Source organism: Dipodomys spectabilis, unplaced genomic scaffold (assembly GCF_019054845.1).
Source record: "Dipodomys spectabilis isolate Male_0828 unplaced genomic scaffold, ASM1905484v1 ptg000071l, whole genome shotgun sequence".
In the NCBI taxonomy this organism is placed as follows: domain Eukaryota; kingdom Metazoa; phylum Chordata; class Mammalia; order Rodentia; family Heteromyidae; genus Dipodomys; species Dipodomys spectabilis.
Genome location: NW_024870748.1, coordinates 1768361 through 1792406, shown reverse-complemented (window position 1 = coordinate 1792406; position 24046 = coordinate 1768361). Strand labels below are relative to the sequence as shown.

The following is a 24046-nucleotide window of genomic DNA, read 5'->3' as shown; positions in this document are numbered from 1 at the left end:
CTTTATAAGGCCTGCAAATCCTTAACTCAGGGCTCTCCTCCTAGGCTCGCTGTGTCGGAGTGTAGGATAAGGCCTGAGCTGCAGCCCGTTTAAATAAAACCTTAAAACAGCTGTAAAGGGGCTGGGAAGGTGGCTCAGTGGCAGAGCGCTTGCCTTGCATGCTCGAGGCCCTGGGTTCGATTCCTCAGCACCACATAACCAAAAAGAAAAAAAAGCCGGAAGTGGCGCTGTGGCTCAAGTGGTAGAGCGCTAGCCTTGAGCTGAAGAGCTGAGGGACAGCGCCCAGGCCCAGAGTTCAGGCCCCACGACTGGACCCCCCCCCCAAAAAAAAAAAAAAACCAAAAAAAAAAACAGCTGTAAAGTCTGACTCTCGGTGGTCTTCTTGGTGGGGGTCCTGTGACCTAGGCATAACAAATGTACTTCTGTGTAAAGTCAAACCCAAGTGTCTTTTTAGCTTGCTACTTTAATTTGCTCAGTAGTCATTTTCATTGTACAAGAGAAAGGAGAGAGTAGACATAGATTCATTCTAGATTGTAAATGTGACTGAACCTTTTCTCTGGACATTCATGTGTATTCTCCAGATCATCTGATTTCCTGGCTGAACCATGCCAATTTTACTATCTCCTATTCCCTCAGGTACCTGCTCTTTCCTCTTATGTCTCTAGACCACATCTTAGTTTCTGAGTTTCATACTTCATAGTCAAGATCTTATTTAATATCCCCATGTGAATGGTTAACAGGAATCTAAACCTTAACATGTCCAAACAAAAACTCCCGAATATCCCTGAAAATATCCCTTGCAATTAGAGGCAAGAAGCAAGAGGCTCAGTGTGTACATATTATTAGAGAGTGTCACATTACTCCTACTGTAAGCTGGTTGAAGCTTACATGGAATTTGTCATCATAGCTGTAGCTGAAATAAGCAATAAATCCAAGAGGAATTTTGAAATGTTGAATGAAAAGAAACTAATAAAATGTATTATCCTGTATGAGTTTCCTTGCTTTAATTCACTTTATAGCATTTATTTATTAGGTCTTTGTCCGTCTCTTCCACAAGAATGTAAATTGTGAGAGCAGAAACTGTTCTCTGTTTTGTTAATAGTATCTAGACTGTACCTGGCGTATAGTGGGTACTCATTAATTTTTTTTGTTGCACGAATGGATACATAGGAAACAATGTACAGTGGTTGGGAAGCCAGATGGCCTGGGTTGAATGAGCCACAGTAATGTGTAAGTGGTGATTAATATGCATCAATGCCTTTCTCCTTTTATCTGCCCCATATTTTTTTATTGGGAGCTGGTTGAATTGAGTATCTATGATATATACAGGTTTTGATTCTTTAATATTATCTAGGTGTTTTTTTTGGGGGGGGTGGTCTGGTCATGGGGCCTGAACTCTGGGCCTGGGTGCTGTCCCTCAGCTCTTCAGCTCAAGGCTAGCACTCTATCACTTGAGCCACAGTGCCAGTTCTGGCTTTTTTTCCTGCTTATGTGGTGCTGAGGAATGGAACTCAAGGCCTCATGCATGCAAAGCAAGCACTCTACCACCGAGCCACTTTCCCAGCCCAATATTATCTAGTTTTCAGATACAACACTATGGATCAGAAAATGAAAGAATATCCTTAAAGGGGAAAAGATATCTCCCTAATGTTTTTACTATAGTTATTTATTATTTGTCAGTTGTGTGGTTTGAACTCAGGGCCTGGGTGCTGTCCCTGAGCCTCTTTGTGATCAAGGCTAGTGCTCTATCACTTGAACTACAGTGCCACTTCTGATTGTTGAGTAGTTTATAGAAGATAAGAGTCTCACGGGGACTTTTCTGCCTGGGCTGGCTTTGAATCGTGATCCTCAGATCTCAGCCTCCTGAGTAGATAGGATTACAGGTGGAAGCTACTGGTGTCAGTTTTCCTAACTTTTTAACTGCAGAAGACTGCTGGAGAATGGTGAATCCTTCATTTTGAATCAGTGATTCTAGCACTAGTAGGAGATAAGTATCTTACAGCTCTTCTAATAGACTCCTGGTGATTGGAAACAGAGAAAAGAACTCCTGGGCTGTGTGCCCATGGCTCACACCTGTAATTTTAGGTGCTTGGAAGTTGAAACCGGAAGGATGGTAATTCAAAGTCAGCCTGGGCAGCAAAATCAGCCTGTGAGACTCCATTTCCAAATAACCAGCAAAAAGCCAAGCTAGGATTATATGAAATTAAATGATTTTGCACAGCAAAGGAAACAATCAGACTGAACAGTCTATATAAAGGAAGAAAATCTTTATTATCCATTCACTTGATAAAAGACTAACATCCTGGGGCTGGGAAGATGGCTCAATGGTAGAGCGCTTGCCTTGCATGCCTGAGGCCCTGGGTTCGATTCCTCAGCACCACATAAGCAAAAAGAAAAAAGCCGGAAGTGGCGCTGTGGCTCAAGTGGTAGAGCACTAACCTTGAGCTGAAGAGCTGAGGGACAGCGCCCAGGCCCAGAGTTCAAGCCCCACAACCAGACCCCCCCCCCAAAAAAAAGACTAACATCCTGTTATCTAAGAAGCAAAAAGAAATGTCAAAAGAACAAGTAATACAAGTTAATAAACAGGCAAATGATCTGAACAGATTTCAAAAGAAATACAAGCAGCAAATAAATAGACAATATTCAATTTCTTTAGCCATCAGGAAAATTCAAATAAAAACTACTTTAAAATCCTGTATTTCCCAAGTCAGAGTGCCTTGTATCAAAAAGCAAAAATGAAAAAACCCCGCATAATAAGTATATAGGGGAAGAGAAACCTATATAGTAGGAAATAGCCACTATGGAAAGCAGTAGGAAGTTTACTCAAGATGCTGAAAATAGAACTAGCATATAACCTAGTTATATTACTTGTTAGATTCTACCCAAAGGAGTGCAAGTAAGCATACATAAATATTTGCATGCTTGTGTTTATTGTGGCACTCAACAATAGTAAATCAATAAAATCACCTTACATGCCTGTCAAGACAAATGGATGAATAAAATATGGTGTTCACATGAAGATTCATAATGAAAAATGAAATGTCATTTGTAAGAAAACTGATGAAACTAGAAATCATCCTGTGAAGCAAAATAAATGTCATGCAGAAAGACAAGTATCACATGTCCTGTCTCATATGTGAAAGATTAAAAAACAAAAAAAGATGTTGGGCACCCATGGCTCATCCCCGTAATCCTGGCTACACAGGAACCTGAAACCTGAGGATCACAGTTTGAAGCCAGCCTGGGCAGGAAAGGCTATGAGATTCCTATCTCCAATAAAACTACTCAGAAAAAGCCAGAAGTGGCACTATGGCTCAAGTGGTAGAGTGTTATCCTTGAGCAAAAAGAAGCTCAGGGACAACATTTAGGCCCTGAGTTCAAGCTCCAGGACTGGCAAAACAAAAAACAAAAAAGATGGTATTAACATAACAGAACTACTACAGAAGGGTTAGAGGACCAGAGAGATAGGGAATGAAACAGATGGGAAAGTATATTCAAATATATCCTGATTTATGTATATATGGAAATTCCACAGTAAAACCCATTAACATAAACAATATATACATTATAATTTAAATTAATATATTATAATTTTTCTGCAGGTATCGCTTGTGCCTTTAACACACACAAATAATAAAAGGGGAGGGCTGAACACTGGAAGATGATGGATATGTCAATGGTCTTTATGATGGTGGTTTCATGCTGTACACTATTGTCCAAACTCAGTGAGCTGTGTCCAGTAAGTAGCTATAGCTTTTTGCTTATTAATCATAACTCAGTAAAGCAGTTTTGTAAGGAAAGTTCATCTGGAAGAAAATAAAACCTATATATTTGTAGCTTTTGTTATAGCACCAAATCACTCTGATTGTGCTCTATATGCACTCATACCAAAGCTCCACATTCAAGTTAAGACCTTTTCTTTTCAGTTAAGTCTTATGCAGGTGACAGAAAAATATTTAGCCACACCCGTAAAACAAACTTTGAGTTCTTTCCATGGTAGAAATGTTTACAAAGATGCCGCCATAATATCCCTCATCCTTCTGAGGCCAAGATCAGGGGTCAGACTGATCCTGGAGAAAAAGACAACTGTTGCACACTGAGACTGAATCCATCAAGACTTCAGCCTCACTAACAATAAGCACAAATCAACTGAGTTAATGATCCCAGGGGGAAGAAAAGCCTGAGAGTATGACAAATGTTTTGTTAAAAAACAAGTGAAACTAAACCATTGCAATTCTATAACAGATCACAGACACAACAGAGAAAAGTCACATTTTTGTCATTCTAACTTGATTCTACGTTCATGTAAGTTTGTATTCTGTGGGAAATTTCACTTGACTGGTTTATTGGAGCTTCAGATTTTCTTGAGCAAAGAAAAGCAGAATTATCAAAGAGTTGCCAAACCTCAAAGACAGTTGATTCAAGGGATTTTTAATCTGTATAGCACAGAAAAGCTGTCCTTTCTTTAGGTGGCTAGAAATGGATTCTTTTGTCTTCATAGAAATCCATAGAAGGCCTTTGTTGATTTGATGAAAGCAGGATTGTGGGTTTAAGAAACATCAGCTGTGTCACCTCCTTGAAGACACTGAGAAATGTGCACCCTTTAAACATAAAAGAAACAGAATGTGAATTATTTCAGCTGGAAATTTAAAGGGTGATCAGAGAGGTATAATTCTTTAGCAAGTAAGATTTACTCTGCTTATAATTGGGGGGATAGGAGGTGAAACTGCATGACGACTTTATGCCCATGTAGAAATTAAATATTCACTTACCTTCTAAAAGAGATTCAATCAATAAATCATAAAGGAAAAGACTTTGAAAATAATGACATCTCTTTCATGGGTAAAATTGTACCACATGTACCAGGTGATATTCGAAGTTATTTTTTGAGTTATGTGATAGATTTATACATTTTTATGTATAAATATATATAATATATTTTCCTCTAAAAGAGAATGTTGTTTTCTCAACATAGAGAACAACATTTGATGTCATGAGCTTTCTGCTATTTCACAGCTTTGGAAATTGTAGGAACAGTATTTTATCCATTCATAGTTACATAATACCTTAGTTTTACTTCATAGCAACCCACAGCAAAACTTAGTGGCTTAAAAGTCATGATGATATTACTTGCTCACTATTCTGTGCCCAGTGACTGGAGCTGTACAGTTAATTGTCTGGTTTTAGGTAGCTACAGTCTACAGTGAAATAAGGCTTTGCTGGGACCTTGTGGCCTAAGATGATCTTATTTACATGTCTCAAGGTGAGTTTTTGGCTGTTGTCAGGGCTACTACTTATTTTATGCAGATGAACCTGAGCTACTTTGTGTGGCAGCTCAAGCCCGATAGGAATAGCTTGAATACAAATAATTTTCCAGCTTCTGCTTGTGTAACAATTGCTGATTTTCTATTGACCAAAGCAAGTCACATGACCAAGTCCCAAATTATTGTGGAAGAGAACAACACAGAGGGCGCATATGAAGTGATGTGATTCCTTAGTCACAGGAATAGTGAAATATCTTATTACAGGTGAAAAATCTGGTGATACTGAGAAATACTGAAAGAAGTGTCTGTTTATCAATAGGCATGGAACTATTTTGATATTTTAGCCATAGGCATGTTGTTAAACAATTGGCACAAGTACTTGGGCATAACAGTTTCACACAGAGAGAGGCTCTGCATGCTCTAGAAATGCTGCTGACCTGTGGTTCCCAACAACAAATAATAATACAATATCAAGGTGAATGCCTTCTCAATTCATGAAATAATACCCTTGGAATAAAAGTTCTCATGAGATGCAGCATTACCAACAGTAAGAGGGAGGTTCTTCAAAGAGACTGTTTTATTCAGTGTTGATTGAACATTTATTGCAGTATAAGCCATAACCATTAGGAATCTAGTTGTTAAAAAGTGACAGCAAAGTTGCAGAATGCAAAATAAACATAAAATCATTTGTTTGCTGGGTGTCAGTAGCTCACACCTGTGATGCTAGCTATTCAGGAGGCTCAGAACTGAGGATCACAGGCAGGAAAGCTGGGCCATGAAAGTCCATGACACTCATCTCCACTAAATTACCAAAATGCTGGAAGTGGAGCTGTGAACTGAGCGGTAGAGTTCTGGCCTGGAGCAAAATAAAAGTTTAGGACAGCTCCCAGGTCTAGTGCGCACGCCCGTGCACACACACACACACACACACACACACACACACACACACACACACACACAGATTCATTTGTATTTTTGTGCATTCACAGTGACCAGTCTTAAAAGGAAATTAAGAGAACAATGCAACTTACATAATATCACGAATATTAGGATAATTTTGAATAAACATAACTAAAGACACAAAAGACTTTCACACTGAAGAATGCAAGCTGGTGAAGGAAATTAAAGGAGAGACATTTATATGCATGGTATATCACCATATACTGATCAACAGATTCAATACAATCCCTATCAAATTCTATTTTTTTAGAAATAGGAAAAATCCCTGTTAACTTCCATATAATTTTAAAAGTTTTTAAATAAAAAATAGTCTTGATAAAGGACAGAAGTTCCATACATTCTGATTTCAAAACTTATATAGTACAGTATGCTATCATAGTCATTGTTTGATAAAAGCACATAGATGGACATTTTGAACAATACAATAGAGCATGCAGTTTTGCATATTAGGCAAATTCATTTTGACAAGGATGTCAAGACCATTTAATGGGGGAAAGGAAAGTCTTTTAATAGGTTTTTTCGGAGAAACTATCCATAGGCAAGAAAATGAAGTTGGATTCATATGAAGTTGAATTAACATTACATGCAAAAATTAAATCAAAATGGATCAATGGCCTAAATATGAGTTAAAAATGTAAAAATTTGGGTGGGGATGTAGCTCAGTGGCAAAGTGCTTGCTTAGCAAGTGCAATGTCCTGGGTTTGATCTCCAGTACAAAAAAAGTAAAAAATCTTAGGCCTGGTTCTTCATTTCTTCCTTTAATATTATGATCTAACCCATATACTTCCTAGACATTGGATGTGAGTCAAATAACCTTGCATTAGTGAATTTCAGGCAAGTCTCTGTCATATGCAACTTATAGTGTTGAATAATTTTCAACACTTATAGTGTTGAAAGACTTAATAAAAATCCCTTGCAGCTGCAGAAGTCAAATGCATAATGCCTTTCTCCTTCTTTCTTATATCTTTTTTTAATGTAAGACTTTGCAAAAGCCAGCTACGACCCAGACAGCAAGGATCTCTGGTTCCAAGCTCTAGCAGTATAGGAAAGAGTATAGAATGTCAGGTGTAGAAGTAATCATAATATCTGATTTAAGTACCCACTTCAAAAGGAAGTTAAAAAGACTATTGGGATAATGGGTGCAAACTATAATGTGGCACATGACACATAGCAAGTACTAAAAAAAAATGGCAGTGCTATTTGTTTCTGAGTATAAATACCCAGACCTAACATTTACTTTGTTATTTACACAGTTTTTATCTTGGCTATGTTAAATAGCTCTTTATTACCATTTTTCTCCCATCTTCTATTATTTAGTAAGAGTTCCATATACAATGTTTTCTGGTTGGGCACTGGTGTCTCAAGCTTGTAATCCTTGCTCCTCAGCCAGATTGGGAAGGAAAGTCCATGAGACTCTTATCTCCAATTAACCACCAGAAAACTAGAAATGTAGCTGTGGCTCAAAGTGGTAGAGCTGTAGCCTTGAGTGAAAATTTTCAGGGCAGTGCCCAGGACCTGAATTCAAGACCAATACCGGTACACCCACACTCACCCCCCCCCCAATGTTTTTTGATTTATTTCCAAAAAATTCACTGCCAGTAGATTTTTTTCATGTGTGGGTATTTTTATGTTTTTTTTTTTATTGTCAAGGTGACGTACAAAGGGTTACAGTTACATACGTAATGAGTGTATTTCTTGTCAAACATTGTTAACCCCTCCCTCATTTTGCTCTCACTTTCCCTCCCCTGTAAGTCCCCCCAAGTTGTATAGTTCATTTCCAACATATTGCCTTGTGAGTATCGCTGTTGCATTGGTTCACCTTTTGTTGCCAGTAGATTTTAAAACTTTTGTTTCATAACATGCTCAGAAAGTATTAATGTGAATATCTTCTAATAGAACTTATTTAGCCTGAATGCCTGCAAAACATGAGATACCACTTGTTTACAACTTGGTCATTGAACTCTATTAAATACTTCATATCTGCATGTTTCATACTTTATTATTCAAATTTCTGAGTTTTAACGGGCAAGAAAACTTGCATTATTGTAAATCTTTAAGATGATGGTGTTTAAACAGTGATACGCACCAGACACTATGCTGGAAATGAACTTTACAACTCAGGTAAAGGGGAGTGAGGGAGCTTTGGAAGTAGGAGAAAATGATGGTGGGGATAACTGTTAAAAAAGAAATGTGCTCATTACCTTACTCATGTAACTGTAACCCCTCTGTATATCATCTTTACAATAAAATTTACAGTAAATAAATTCCTTCACAAAGACAGCTTCACATTTGACATGTCTATTGTGCTGTGCAATGATTTACTTGATTCTGACAAACTTGTCCTAACTTCTCAGATATCTTCACTAAATTCTTCAAAATCTTTCCCCACTTTGCTGAATATTGTTTTTCTGCCAAGACCAGATTTTGAAGTCAACCTACAAAGTCCGTTTCTGAATAGTAAACTTGCTAGTCCTATGGTCATGCTGAACAGTGGAATAATGTTGAACGGAGCTACCCCATGACCCAGCAATCCCACTCTTGGGCATTTATCCAATAGACCACAAAAAAGGCCACATTAAAGCTACCAGCCCAACCATGTTCATCGCAGAATTGTTTACCACAGCCAAGATGTGGAATTTGCCCAGATTGTCCTCAAGAAAATGTGGTATATATACACAATGGAATTCTACTCATCCATCAGGAAGAATGATATTGTAGCATTCATAAAGAAATGGAAAGACATGGAAAAATTGTATTTGGCAAAGTAAGCCAGACCCAGAGATATATAGCTTGCATAATTTCCCTCATTTGTGGTAGCTAAAATATGACTATAAATGTACAAGTGAGCATACTGGATAGTAAGCAAGGGGTTACAAATGAATTAACTGAAGTGTAATAGACTTTATGGAGAGCACACATAGTATAAATTTTTAAAAAGACTATGTCAAAGCCCAACAAAATAAGTACTAGGAAATGGGGAAGGAGGGTAGAACCAAGGGAAGAGAAGCAGAAAAATGAAGGGAGAAGGGGGAGAATACAGGCAAGAATTCACTGTACATATCACACAATTGAGAAATATAAGTGAAGGAATGGGTGGAAAGGGGATGAAAATGTTACAGTGATGACACAGATTAAGATGCTTTTTTTTTTTTGTCGGTCGTGGGGCTTGAACTCTGGGCCTGGGCGCTGTCCCTCAGCTCTTCAGCTCAAGGCGAGCGCTCTACCACTTGAGCTACAGCGCCACTTCCGGTTTTCTGGTGGTTTATTGGAGATAGGAGTCTCACGGTCTCTCCTGCCCAGGCTGGCTTTGAACCGCGATCCTCAGATCTCAGCCTCCTGAGTAGCTAGGATTACAGGCGTGAGCCACCAGCGCCCGGCTAGATTAAGATGCTTTGTACACATAAACTGCTTCATTAAATTGCAAAAACAACCTAAATAGGCAAGGGAAGTGGTGGTTTGGAGGGGTGGGTGAGAATGCCGAAAGGGGTGACAATGATCAAGATATATCATGTTCATAAACTGCTTTGGTGAATGGAAACTCCTTTGTACAACTACTTAAAAATAATAAAAATAGGGGCTGGGAAGGTGGCTCAGTGGTAGAGTGCTTGCCTTGCATGCATCAGGCCCTGGGTTCGATTCCCCAGCACCACATAAGCAGAAAAAGCCGGAAGTGGTGCTGTGGATCAAGTGGTAGAGCGCTAGCCTTGAGCTGAAGAGCTGAGGGACAGTGCCCAGGTCCAGAATTCAGGCTCCATGACCGACCAAATAAATAAATAAATAGATAGAAATATTGCTTAAAAAAGTCAAGTGGTATTTTGGGCTGTCTTGCCTCTGAAAATTAGCCAATTAGCAGATTTGAAATTTTACTATTAGATATCAATCTCTTTGGTCAGCAGGCTGTCCCAAGTAGTTTAGTCCAATTAAACTGCCTCTAATACATCTTGATGAATACCATTTTTTAACCTCAGAGTCTTTTAGTTTATTTATTTTTCTTTCTTTCTTTTGTTGGTCATGGGACTTGAACTCTGGGCTTGGTCACTCTCTGAGCTCTTCTCCTCAAGGCTAATACTCTACCACTTTGAGCTACAGCGCCACTTCCAGTCTTCTGGTGGTTATTTGGAGATTTCCTGCCCCTCCCTGGCTAACTTTGAACTTTGATCCTCAGATCTCAGCCTCTTGAGTAGCTAGGATTACAGGTGTGGGCCACTGGCACCTGGCTTTGGTTTCTGTTTTTAATGTCAGCAATGGAACTTGAACTTAGGGTCTTGCGCTCTTACTCAGCCTTTTCACTCATGGCTGATGCTCTACCATTTGAGCCATGCCTCCAATGCTTCATGATGTTTGTAAACTAACTCTCAACTAGAGGCACAATTGATTTATCACTAAAACAAATCTCTTGTTTATAAGACATTAAGAGAAACACAAATCTGGGACCTGGCAAGTTTAAATAAATATAAGTTCTTGAATACAAATGACCTATTTTCTTCTCTAATGTGCTTTCCACTTTTTACTTTTTCAGATATATGAAATTCTTTCTAGTTGACTCAGGCATCTATCTGCTCTAGGAGCAGGAGAAGAATAGAATCAGGAATTATAGGACTTCCGTAAGGACTCAAAGGAGAAAAAAAAGGTATTTCATTTCTAGTTTCCAAAATAAGATTTTCAAGTTCAAAGCAAGAAAATAGTCCTGAATGCCAGACTTTATTAAGAGGGAAAGGGATTTTCTAAATTCCTTTATCCTCTTCTTTATCTTATAAGAAGACCTGGACTAAGTTAATCATGCAGCTTAACCTAAGAACTCTTTTGGTAGAAAACCTGAAGTAGAGAGATTATAAAAGCTGCTTCTCAGATTTTGCTGAACTGCTGGAGGCAGAATGGAGGGACCAAGGAGAATGACAGGGAATTAGGTCAGGGCTACAGCAATTTTCCCTTGTTGAGTCAAAGTTCTGTAGTAAAAGACTTACTAGTTTAGGGATCTGGAAGGAGATTACTACAACATCTACTTGGTAGACCTGGAATGGTTTCTCAGAAAGTGTGAGATTTTTTTAAGGGGGTGACACAGATCAAGATGCATTGTATTCATATACTGCTTTGTTAAAGGACATCTCCTTGGACATAAAGATAATAAAAAAGATAATAAAAAGGGAAAAAAGAAAAAATGAAAGTGTATCCAATTCAGATTTTCAGAGCTTCTCTGGGTTTCTGTGCAAATATGGAATTATAATCTCTGAAGGTCTCTTACTCTTAAGGTAGTAGCTGATGAGCTTGCAAGGTAGAGTACTATGGCAGAAATAAAGGGACCAAGATACAAAGAGGGCAAGACCAGAGGATTGTCATAGGAGACATACCATAAGGGGGTTCACATCAACTGTGAAAGTTTGGAGTCACTGATTCAGCAAGAAAATTTGCCAGGTCATAATTAAGCTGAGAGGCTTAATTAAGCTGAGATGATTCCAGCTCCCATCCCAGACACAAACAGAATAGCGAGAAATGATAGCATTACACCTTAGTGAGCATTGTGCCTCAAGGACTGTCACTGGAATTGAGATTGGAGTCCAGGTCCTGGGATACCTCAACAAAAAAGGCTCATCCAACCATCTGGAAAGCCAAGCAGAGAAGTGTGGTAAAGGCAGAAAGGAATCTTTTTTTTTTGGTCATGGGGCTTGAACTCTGAGACTGGGTGCTGTCCCTCAGCTCTTCAGCTCAAGGCTAGTGCTCTATTGCTTGAGCCACAGCATCACTCCCAGCCTTTTCTGCTTATATGGTGCTGAGGAATTTAACCCAGGGCCTCATGCATGCAAGGCAAGCACTCTACCTCTGAGCCACCTTCCCAGCCCAGAAAGGAATCTTTATTCTCAGTTTAGTAATACCAGCAAGAACAGATGCCCGGTCATCTAAGATCTATCTTTAAAATACTTAGGGTTACCTAGAAAAATGAATGGTTGGGAGTCTCTATAGTTCTAAATCCAGGTCATTTTATTCTAGCTGGGATATGATTGATGAGCAATTTTTTCTCAAGGCTGCTGCTCTACCACTTTGAGCACAGGTCCATTTCTAGTTAATTGGAGATGAGAGTTTCGTAGATTTTCCTGCCTGGTCTGGGTTTGCATGTTGTCTTCAGATCTCAGCCTCCTGAGTAGCTAGGATTACAAGCATGAGCCACCAGAGGCCGGGTTATTTAATTCTTTCTAATCTTTATTTTTCATTCTACTTTCCTTGTAGGGTCTAACCATTCCTATGATCTTCCTGGTTGTATTTATCTATGTTTTCTGTGTTTATGATTATCTTAAGTATCTTCTGTAGTGCTAACTTAGTGGTTATAAATTTCTTTAGTTTTTACTATGGTAGGTTTTTATTTCTCCTTCAATTTTGTGGTATAACTGTTACTGGATACTAAATTAAGACTGACAATTATTTTCTTTCAGATCTTGAAATAGGTTATTTCAAGCTCTCATAGGTTTTTGAATTTCTGTTGACAATTTGGCTGTATAAAGAATTACCACACGTGCCTCTCTTTTACCCAACAACCTCTACTTCCTACAAGTTGACATCTTGCATAGTGATAGCTGTAATATCAGCCAGTAGTAAAGCAAGCCAACATGCTGTGACTAACAGCGGCATGGTCACATTTTGCTGGACTATATGCATGAGCATGTGTGTCCTTAAGCTTCTGCTATTTTTTCACATGTTCAGATTTGTTTAGCTTTAGTACTGCACTCTTTGCCTCTACTTTACTCTCTCCTCTCCTCCCTACCCCATCAGGTGACCTTGAGACTCTGTCCCTATCAGGAGTGTTTTAAAGTGGACAACCACATGTCTAATGGACATTGGTTTAGAGCTTGTGGAGAGAGGTTTGAGATAGAAATAGATATCATAATATAGGTGGAAATGGAAACCATGGAATAGGGCTCAGAAGGAGTGTGCTGAGTAGGAAGAAAGGACGAACTTGGAATTCAGAAGAACATTGACACTGAGAGACAGAAGAGAAGGCCCAGAAATAAATTAGCAGCAGCTAAGCAGCTATGTAGAAAGAAAACCAAGAAAGTTTACTGCCACGTAAGTGAAAACAATAGAAATTTCCACAATAGCAGAGATAAATAGCACCAAGTCTAGAAATAGTTCAAATAAGATGACTATCTTATTTGACTATCAAGCAGTCAAATGGGGAAATTTTAAGTTAAGTAGTCAGCTAGTGAATATTTTACATTTTGTTGATTGAAAACATCCATACATAATTTATAGATAAATGGATGTGGATTATTTTAATAAAAGTTTATTAACCAACATAGGTAGCTGGATTTAGCTAATGGGTCAATGTTTTCCATCTCTTCTCATACAGTTTTATTGATGACCACACCAAGGGAAATTTTTATGGATTGATGGTGGCAGGAATCATTTACCAATAATTAAGAAAGTAGAAATGGATTTGCAATACTTTTTTAGCTAATAATGTAAAAGGGGAAGAAATGTGAGTCCTAGGTTGAAAATGGGTTTGAATTTTGCGAGAGACTCATATTCCCCATGGGAGAAGATTGTAATGTTCGGAAATATTTTAAAAAATTGTATCTCAATCTGTCTAAAATTAAGCTTCCTGTGAGTTGCCACTGGAGCTTAATTAATTTTTTCAGGCTTAGTGAGTATTTATTAAAAATGTAAATAAACTGCTTTGCTGTAGGATTGAAACACAGTGTAACTACTGTAAGGGTAATTTTACCAAAACTACTGACATGGGGAGATTATTTTTTAGGCTTCCATTGCAGGTTATTTTCTACTTCTAGCTAGGCTATCACAGCTCAACAAATAAGCAACTACTTCCTGTTAAGAGGATGGATACACTGGTTGTTTTAAGTTTTGGCCTGCTAGAGGTTTGCTGTGGCCTGGTTTGTCTCAGCTGCAAAGGTTCACCATATCCCAACATGACCTGTATAAAGTGGTGGAGGGAGGAGATACACTGTCTTCTTCATCTCATCAGATGAGGAAGGAATATATTTAGTTTCTGCCCTCAAAGGGCTTGCAATCTTGGTGATGATGTAGATGATGGCAAGTCAGATTCTGTGTTTATTCTTGCCTGAATTTCTGCTTCGCGAAAATACCATAAGGATTTCAAATGGAAAATGTTCTCTTTGCCTTTTCACTTGTATTTACTCTTCTGAACACAAACAGGTAGGTGATTGCAATGACAATGGCTGTCAGAAAGCTTGGGAATATTGTTCCTCTAAATGAGTCCTACGAATAGTCAGGAATGAAGATGTTGAAGATATGGAAGTGGGCATTTATAGACCACCCAACCCAACAACCTTTTCTGACAATATCCTCTCAGGGAGCTTTTGAGAATTCCAAATGTCCTCTGTGTTCATGGAGAATAGATGAGTTCCCCATGGTACCCAGTCTTTAAGGTGCATGATGTTTCTTTGTAATTTATGCTTTCACTTTTGATTCTGGAGGCAAATTTCACTAATTCTTAGCCACCCAACACTTTCTCCCAAGGATATACCATTCCTTGAGGCCAGAATGATAGGGGTAAAACTTATAAGTTCTCCTAGTTCCCTTAGATTCAAGAGAAATTGCCTGATGGAATCCTATATTTTGTGTCTTCTCACAATTGCCTATAGTTATATTACTGGTCAGTTTCATGTCTGCCATGTAATGTGATGACACTGTGACCAGAAAGCACAGCCCAACATGGTGGGAGCAATAAAGGAGGATATAGCTAGGACTGGCTGACAAGTTGGCTCCAATTTTGGAAGTAAATGTCCTACTAGTAATGCATTTTTGAGACATTTGTGCTATAACCATGTTCTGACCCATGTGAGATAGAATGTTAATGCATCCTTTGCCTGATTGTATCTGGATTATGAGGAATCATGATTTTGTTTTGCCTTCTCAGTTTGTTCTCTATGTTCATTTCCCCAAGCCATAGTCAACACTTTCCCCCACCCAACAACAGTAAGGCAATTTGCAGCACCTTTTCTCCAATGATTCCATCAAGGGTTCCTTCAAACACATTTGCTTTTCCTCTTTGAAGATTGTTCTTTTGACAGAGTGTGATCAGTTGTGGATCCTAATATATCAAGAAAACTGTAGCAGTGATCAAGAGTCATTCTACTTCTGTGTATAGTGGGAGAAAGTCATTTAAAGTACAGAGCCTTTTTCCAGACCTAGTTGGCAAGACTGGCCTTATATGTAAGCAAAATATATAGCAATTTACAGTCCAATTTTGGAAACACTGAAAGTATTTTTGTTTCTCCTCCAAGGAGAGAAAAAAAACCCCAAACTCTACCTAAACTAAAATCCTGTTTCACTCTTATCTGCTACCACATTTGAGATTACTTTCTCTTTTGGAGTAGGGAATTAGAGTTCCTGTTAAGATAGAAATGTATTATTTTGGAAGAATTGGGGATGTAATCTGGTACTTGAACTGATTTCATCAGGCCCCAAGGCAATTAGCAGGTCTAGTCTAGTCTCTGAATCTGTTCCTTATAGAATCAATTTTCTTTTGATAGGACTGTTACATGTGTCTTAATTAAGGAGATGAAAAAAGCAATTGAAGAGTTATTATAAAGTATAAGTGATTCAGAAGCTAATCAGAATTTCAGAGGACTGTGAAAATGCTACTAATTATACTGGAGAATATAGATCAATCTTTACCTGAGATCTTCTCTAAGGTCTTGTATTCTTTGCTCCCTAACTCCCCCATATATCTTTCTTTATCTCTCTAATATCTCAACTGGACTTTTCCTCTTTTCTGACTCAGTTGCAAATTATCCCCGATATTCCCTTTCTATTATTGTTTTCTGTTTTCTGTGGTGATCATAATGTAAAACTGGTTTGCATATAACCAGCTTAATTTATTGGATATATTTGTATTCCATGTTCAGAATCTACAAATCAGACTTGATCATTAGCCTTTCATTTCTCCCTCAGAAATCTTAGAAAATCCATGGTCCTAAATTCATTCTTTCTCTTCCTATTCTAAGTCAATGGCCCTTTGTGCAGTAAAATTTTTCCAGTGGGGGAAAAGAAAGGGTCACAAAGGTGGAGGAGGCAAAGAATGGGAGTGGAAGGCCCACAGTACAGGTATATGACTTCATTTCAGATGAGGGGTCTGAACCCAACTGGGTTGTTGTTGAATTGGGAAAAGAAACTATCCTTTGTGAAAATTACCAGAAAGATGATTGGTACATCATTGGCAAAGCTTCAGATGGAAAGCCAATTAGTGAATAGTAGCTTTTTGGCATTTCCGGCAAGTGAATTTGAAACAAAGTGGAGATACTGAATTCTTTCTTTACAATTTATTTACAAAATGTATTAAAACTTTGTACAATACCTCATAGCAATGAGGCTCTGTAATTATGCCCACACATGCAATTTACACTTTTACGGCCATTAGTTTGCTTGGCAATTTTTCTGTTCACTGAAGTACAGCTTAAACAACAAAAAGAAAAGAATTGGAAAAAAATCCTCAAGTGACTTATCGTCAAACTCCCATAGCTTGAAGTTAGTAGCAGAAATTTGAAGCAATCAACATCTTTTTAAACATGCAAGTTTGTTTGTTTTTTTTAAATAACAAACCAATTTACCCGCTTCTTTATCCCAGTGACATTTTTTCTTTGAAAACCTGATTTGAGTCAATAAACATACATTTCTCTTTATACAGTGCCTATGAAAACATTTATGTATAGGTTGGTTTGTTTGTTTTATACAACTTCGTATTCACACAGTATTAGCTTCCCACACTGGGACATAATAGCATTCATAAGTTGAAAATCACAGTTTCATGAAAACAAAACAAAAACAGAAACACAACAGCTTTCTTTTGTGTTCAATACCATTTAAAATCTGACAGGTGAGTTATTCGCTTATGACCACAATTTTTTGGAATGAAAGTTTATATTACACTTTTCTGGAAATGTTTCGTTGGAACGAGACTTCCATTCTTTTCTGAAGACAAGAGCAAATATGCAGCAGATCAACTAAGCATCTAAGGGTCAGTCACACTTGGGAAATGAAGGCGAGCTCCTAGTTTTTACAGTCTGGAAACTTCCCAATGCACGTTACTGATGAATGCAAACTACTGAACTACAGAAAGCATACATCATTATATAGGAGGTAATTAGTGAGCGGAGACTATTTCCTCTGACTGTTCTGATGATGCTATTTGTTACTTGATAGCCCATGGAGCAGCGGCGCGATCTTCTGAGAGTCAGTAGTGAAACTGCTCCAAGCAAGGACCTGCGAGTGATGCTGAGGCCCTCATGTTAGCAATAGGTTTGGGAATGCAGTTTAGTTCTTTGCAAACTAGAAAAGGACACATGCAGTCTGACGGAGAGCCATGGGTGGTAACAGGCAACAGCTGGTAAGACAGACCAAGCAAGAGTCAAGTCAAATCGAGAAGAGTGGTCTGAACCCACTGGCCCGCCTTGCAACGCAGTCCTGTCTCCGTGGTGTACACTTGAAAGGCATACTTAGCAGAGAAAGCAGAGCTAAACACAGTGTTGATTCTGAGAAAGATATTCTAAACACGTCTGGGAATATAGGCAGCATTTCCCTCACCTCAATGCTAAATACTCAGCAATATTGACTTAAAATGCACACTGAAGCAAGAAAAACAGATCTGTGAGCTGAAATTCCAGGCTTCTTAGAAAGCCCCGGGATCCGTTTTCGGAAAGCACCGATAGGTATACCTGATAGTGCCTCATCCCTTGCTACACACGGGAGTCAATTTCAAAAGCTCTGTTAAACCCTTTACCATGTGAGAAGATAGCAAATCATTTTCACAAAACCATTGCATGAACACAGAGAAGTCACCGTTCAGTCCCTTTCCAAAGCATTTGAATTTTCTTAAGTGTCGCATTTACATTCTAAAGATATACACATTTCAGCAACATTGAAGGAAATAGGGGACACAGAACTTCACCACCAACAGGAAATACCAAAAACATCTGGTCAGCAGATCCTAGAAGAAATGCCAGTCTGTCTTCCTGAATATTGGGAGACAGATTTTTTTTTTCTCAATCAAGAAGAATTAATTGTTTTAGCTAAGATGGGGCTATTTTGCTGAATTGGAATTTGAAATTTGCGTGTGTGCATTAAAGAACATGGTATTTGTATACTGTGCAGTGGTATCAAAGAATGGCTTTTGTTGAATTGACTTTTTTAAATACGATTTTTTTCGCATACTGGAATCTTGCATGTCCATTTTTTGTTGGTTTTTATTTTAATTTTTTTTTCAAGCAAAGCAAAAAAGATTTCAATGATGATTTGTTTGCATTGTCGCGAGTCTCAGAGTGTTCCATAAGGCACTGAAGGAAAAAAAAATCAGTTTTTCCTATTGAAAGGTCATTGCACCATCAGCAATATTCGTGTCATGCCCGACACCAAGGAGAGTGAAATCTGGCTCAGGATCCTTGAAGCAGCCATGTTTTCGGTGATTTCCTCTCATCTCATGCCTCCAGTGGGAAGGGATCTGCAAAGGCAAGTGGGGGGGGATTTAAATTCGAAAGGGCTTTCTATTGAGAATTGAGAAGTTTATTATGGCTCAATCTAGGTTGGATAAAAACCATGGCTGTTTTCTCCAACTTGCATTACTGTAAGCTCAGTAAAGTCAGTAAGCTGATTTTAGGCAATAGGTAGAGTTATGAATTCTTTAACTAGATCTAAGTGGTATGCAATAGATTGAATTAGAATCATTCTCTACTATATGCATCAATGTACTAAGAAATATAGAAGCATTGTATGAAGTTTAACTCAAAACTTTAATCACTCAGGGTGTAGGTATACCAGAAAGTTTTTAGTGACAAATAGAGACATTTGGGAGAAATACACTGAAGCGTGTTTTCTGTTGGCAAAACCCATGAGAAAGAACCTAGGATTGAGTTTTATGGCTTACTGAATTAAAATCTGTTTTGAGTGTGAGGGGAAAATTTCCTGCTTATTATCAGAGAGATGACTGCTTATTTCTCTTAATACCTACAACATTAGTTTTTTAAAGTCTGAAAACAGTACAAAGGAATTTAAAGAGACAGAGCATTCCAGAAAGAGGCCAGAGCAGTAATGCCTCTGAATCTGTATGTGTCTTCCGTGGGATCTTTGTCCTGACATTTTGGGCCTGATTGAGATGCTGCTGGTGCAGCATTAACTAGTGGATACATTAACTAGTGCAGGGGATTCATTTTAAGGACCACTTTTTGTCCTCTCCTCTGGCTTACTACATCCCCTTCCCATTCCTTTTCCTATACACTAATGGAACATTTATTTTTCTCTTGAGAAAACAAATTGCATTTAGCTCAAAGGAATGACATAATTATTATCTACCACTGGTCCTGGAATAAAAGTGTCTGCAAGAAGAATGTTAAAGGTGAACCTGAAGGCAAAGACCCATAAGGAAGGCAGAATAAAACTAACATGGTAGTGGTCAGTCTCTTCCTTGGAGCCCCTAGGACCTGAGTTAAATGATTCTCTAGCTTGGAAAAGTTTTGTATCTGTGGTAGGAAGTTATAAAAGTCCACTTCTCTTTCTTCACACTGCGATTTCCCTATCTAGTTCCATGACTCTAAGAAAAGGATCGAATCTCTCACTACTTCTATGCCCTGGTTATATGGTAATAACAGAAGTATTATCACTGGGATTAAAAAAAAAGTCCTTGAGAAGAAAGAACATCACCACCTCCGTTATTCAGAATGTGGTAGCCCAGAATATTCTGTCCCCATTCAGTGTAAGATGAATATTCTCTCTGTGTCTTTATCTCTGCCTCTGTGTGTGTCTGTCTCAGTTGGAGATTAGAGAGCCAGCAGAGAAAGGTGCAAGTGTAAGGTTGTAAGTTCAAACTCTAATATTATGAGGGAAATAATGCCTATGCATAGGGTAGAGAAAGAAAATTGATCACTTTGAAACTAGACTTCATGAACAAAGTTTGGATTTCCTAGGAGACAACATAGAATGGTTTTAAAGCAAAAAGAATAATATTTTTGCCAAGTTTTAGACATTTTGTAGTCTTGCAAAGAGTGGGATTTCAGAAACAATTGTTGAAGAAGGCAAGAATCCAGACATAGTTCTGAACATCAATGAGGCAATTGTTTCTGAGAACAACTAGCTGAGTCTACCTATAGTTGGAGAAGTGGGTCTGCAGCACTTGACAGTCATTTGTCAGGGCGTGTTTGGTGGGGGGGTGGGGGGAGGCATGCTTCCAGCAGTTGGTCAGTAACTCAGAGAGGCACCAGGGAGTCATGAAGCCATCCTTTCCCTGGTAGGTGCTGACCATGATCTGAGGCTGAGGCACAAGGTCCCATGAGTTCAATAACCCTGACCTTACTATTATCCATAGAATATGAAAGATGATTCCTTCATTGTTTAAAGATGCCTTCTTACCAATCAGATTTTACTGGATAATATTCTTGCAGGTGATTTGCCCTGAATCATTTCACCTGAATAATTATTAACACCATAACCCCCCAGGGCAGGCTCTGATAATTAGCAATGAAAGTAAAACCTCACGGTGCTTCTCCAGCTCTATACCCCGAATAGAATCTGATGTAAATAGGCCAACTCAAAGACACAGAAGCCTAATAACTAAGTAACAAATTAGAAGTCACTAGGTGATATTTCAGAACTTCTTGGGAAATGGAAGATGAATGGGCGGAAGAGCATCATCTTTCTGTTACCAGCATTCCCCCAATGTTACATGATCAACTGGCTGAAGACAATAGAGAGGTTCTGTTTTCTGCTCAGCCTGCTTTGTATCTTTTGACTGCCACATGTGAGATTTTAATGGCATCGCCTGAGGCTTTCTCTTCTTGTCTAGACTCTGCATAGGCCTTGAGGACAGATTTATTTGCAGAGGCTGTCTCCTAGGTTTTCTTATTATCTAGAGATTGCTGCCAGGTGCTACCTAACTAAATTTTAACCATGTTGGCATTTGTGTCTATTAAAATGAAAAGTTTTTGTCTTAATTAGCGTGAATTTGCTCCACAAAAGTGGATCACAGAAGATAACTAAAAAGCTGAGCAGCTAGAGTTGTGATAAGTTTATTTCTGAGAATTTTCCTCCCAGCTTTGATGCTTGAGGGTTCAGGCCTCTGCTTTAGGACTATAATGTTCTGTTCCCTCCCTATTTTTCTTCCTCCTCTCTCTTCCCTTCCCTCTCTTATTTTCTCTTTCCTTACCCTATCTTTTTGTTTGTCTTGCTTTACCTTTACCTTTTATTCATTTCCTTCCTTCTTCCTTTCCTCTTATCTCCCTCCCCCTCTTTGCTTAAGTTATGTTATCTGAGTTTATTTACTCCAGAATATTACCACTGCTGGGACCAACAACACCTGCATGACCCTTGGATTTGTGGGAAATGTAGAACTTGAGGACCTGTCATAGATCTGCTGAATGAAGACACATTTTTTACAAGATTCCTACATGATTAATGTGCATATTGATGTTTGTGGTGAACTACTCTGTGTTTTTTTTTTAAATAAGCAATAGAAACTATGGTAGTTGGGGAAAAGGGACATAGATTCTCAGATCGAATGACTGGTGGAATCTGGAAGCTATATGTGCCTTCAGCCAAATTATAATCTTTTCTAGTGAAAGCAGGAAAGGCTTAACATCAATCTTGTGTAGAATGCACAAGACATATGCACACTAGACAAGCATATGGAGGCTTCTTAAGGTTCCTCACGACTCTTTTTATGGTTAAGTAGGACAGAGACTTCAGATCTGCTCTCCATTCAAAAAAATCTCATTGAGATTTCAAGTTTCCTGGAGACCACTAGGCCATGGCTGGTTAAAGATAGTAGCATGGTTTAGTACAGAATACAGCTACAGGAGGCAGAAGGACTTGATTCTAGACCTGGAACTACTACTATGTAGTTGTGTTGTTGAGAAAATCATTTGGTGTGGTTGGGTTTTAGTTAGTTATCGCAAATGAGGGAATAGACAGCTAACATCTGATTTAATATGTATTGTTACTTTATTGGGTATCAGTATCTCAAAATTTGGGGGAATTGACTAGATTGAAATCAATCATGTGAAAAAAGTTACTCCTTAAAAAACCCCCAACTGTTTCCCAGTTTTAATGGGTCTATATCACCTAAAGACTAAAGTCAGGGGGACATTAAATGCTTGCATGCAAAGAGTGCTGATTATAGATTCATCCATGGGTTGAACATTCACCAATGCAATGCCAGCATTTTGTCAGCAGGTTAGTTCACTGTACTAAAGATGCTGTGGCAAAAGATTGCAGTCTGTGAGAGGAAAGCACAACCAGCAACTTCCTTCAACAAAATCATGTTTTCTATGGTAAAGATGAATGAGACTTTGGATAACAAGTTTAAAACTTGTCTGAATTTAGATCTATAATGTCAAATATACAAAGATCAGAACATAAATGCCTTCATAGATATTCAAACACATTTACTCATGAGGTCAAAATCCCCCATCTTAAACAAGGGATATGAAGTTTCTAGTTGTTCTATTCCATTTTAGTTAGGCATGCCAATGATGACGTATATACTTGAAGATGATAATGATATAAATATATATTAAAGATTTCCAAAGTGGAAATTTTATCCTAATATAAACTTGTCTTTGAAGTTGCCTGATATCCATCAGGGTCACCTAAGTATTAATTTGTGTTTGGCTAGCAGCAAGGAGCCTAGACTGTCCATTGAGAGACACTTACCTGAGTATCAGTTTCAAAGAAGGGACAACAAAGAAACTCAAAGATTAAGAAATTTGTTTGAGGATTCTACTACTTACTGAAGAGAACTTCAACTCCCTGTGCTACTTGTGGTGGCAGGGCATTATTCTAGTTCTAATTTTAACATTAGTTCCAGAACACTTTTTCTCAAGTTGTACTATCCGACATAGTAAGTACTAGCCTCATGTGACTATTGAATATTTGATATGTAGGTAGTATGAGTTGAGTCAAGATATATCATAAGTATAAAATATAGCTAGCATTTCTAAGATTAGATGGATAAAAGAGTATAAAATATGTAATTTTGGAGATATTGGCATCAATGAAATACATCATTAAAATTAACTTTTTTTTTACTTTTTAAAATGTGATTACTAGAGCATTTAAAATTATACATGTAATTCACATATATGGTTCATGTGTATTTCTATTGAATAGTACTGATAGATCTCTTTAGTATTTGTGCTGTTTTATTTTTTGAGACAGAATCTTCCTGTCTAGCTCAAACTGGTCTTGAACTCACGATTCTTCTGCCTCAGCCTCCAGAGTACTGGGATTTCAGGTTTGTGCCATCATGCCTGTCTTTCACAAACTGTAATTTAATTCCAACTATGTTATTAGAAAAGCATGATTCCATAACAAGAAAATAAATCATTCTTTTCAGAGTTGAATGGTTGCAAAGAAACAATGCTTAAAACATTAAATCAAAGTAAGGAACAAAAGGAAAAAAAAATAATATAAGGCTGATTAGTTTACTAGACCTTAACCGTACCCCTAGATCTTAACACTTTCTGTTCCATACACGTTGTAGCCTTCTCTGTATGTAGCATAATTCTGAGTGTTGGTGGCAGGAGCAGGCTTAAAGTTTTGGGTATTCTTTGTGAGTTTCATGCGTTTGGACTCAGCCCGTGATTTGTAACAGAATTCTATCAAAGCCACCATCATGGCCAGCCCCAGACCTCCGACAAGTATATAGAAAACACCTGCCACATTGCTCAGGCTTAGAGCGCTGGTCTTGTCCTAAGAGAAATGAACAATGCGATTAGTTCTTGGGGAAAACAACAGCAATGGGACATTATAATACAATATATAGGATACAATATATAGGATAGTTCTAAAGTTGTAAAACAACTAAATAT

At 38.2% G+C, this 24046-nt stretch overlaps 1 protein-coding gene across 1 annotated transcript in view; it reads right to left on the bottom strand.

Moving 5' to 3' along the window:
* Positions 1–16513: 16513 nt before the first annotated feature.
* The window catches only part of Gria3 (glutamate ionotropic receptor AMPA type subunit 3), a 261812-nt gene continuing 254279 nt past the window's right edge, over positions 16514–24046 (bottom strand). Inside the window, exons 14-15 of the mRNA XM_042682411.1 lie at positions 23680–23927; positions 16514–18690 (exon numbers count right to left, since the gene is read on the bottom strand). Coding sequence (XP_042538345.1) covers positions 23682–23927 — 246 coding nt within the window. The 3' untranslated portion in view covers positions 16514–18690; positions 23680–23681. The remainder of the gene's footprint in view (positions 18691–23679; positions 23928–24046) is intronic.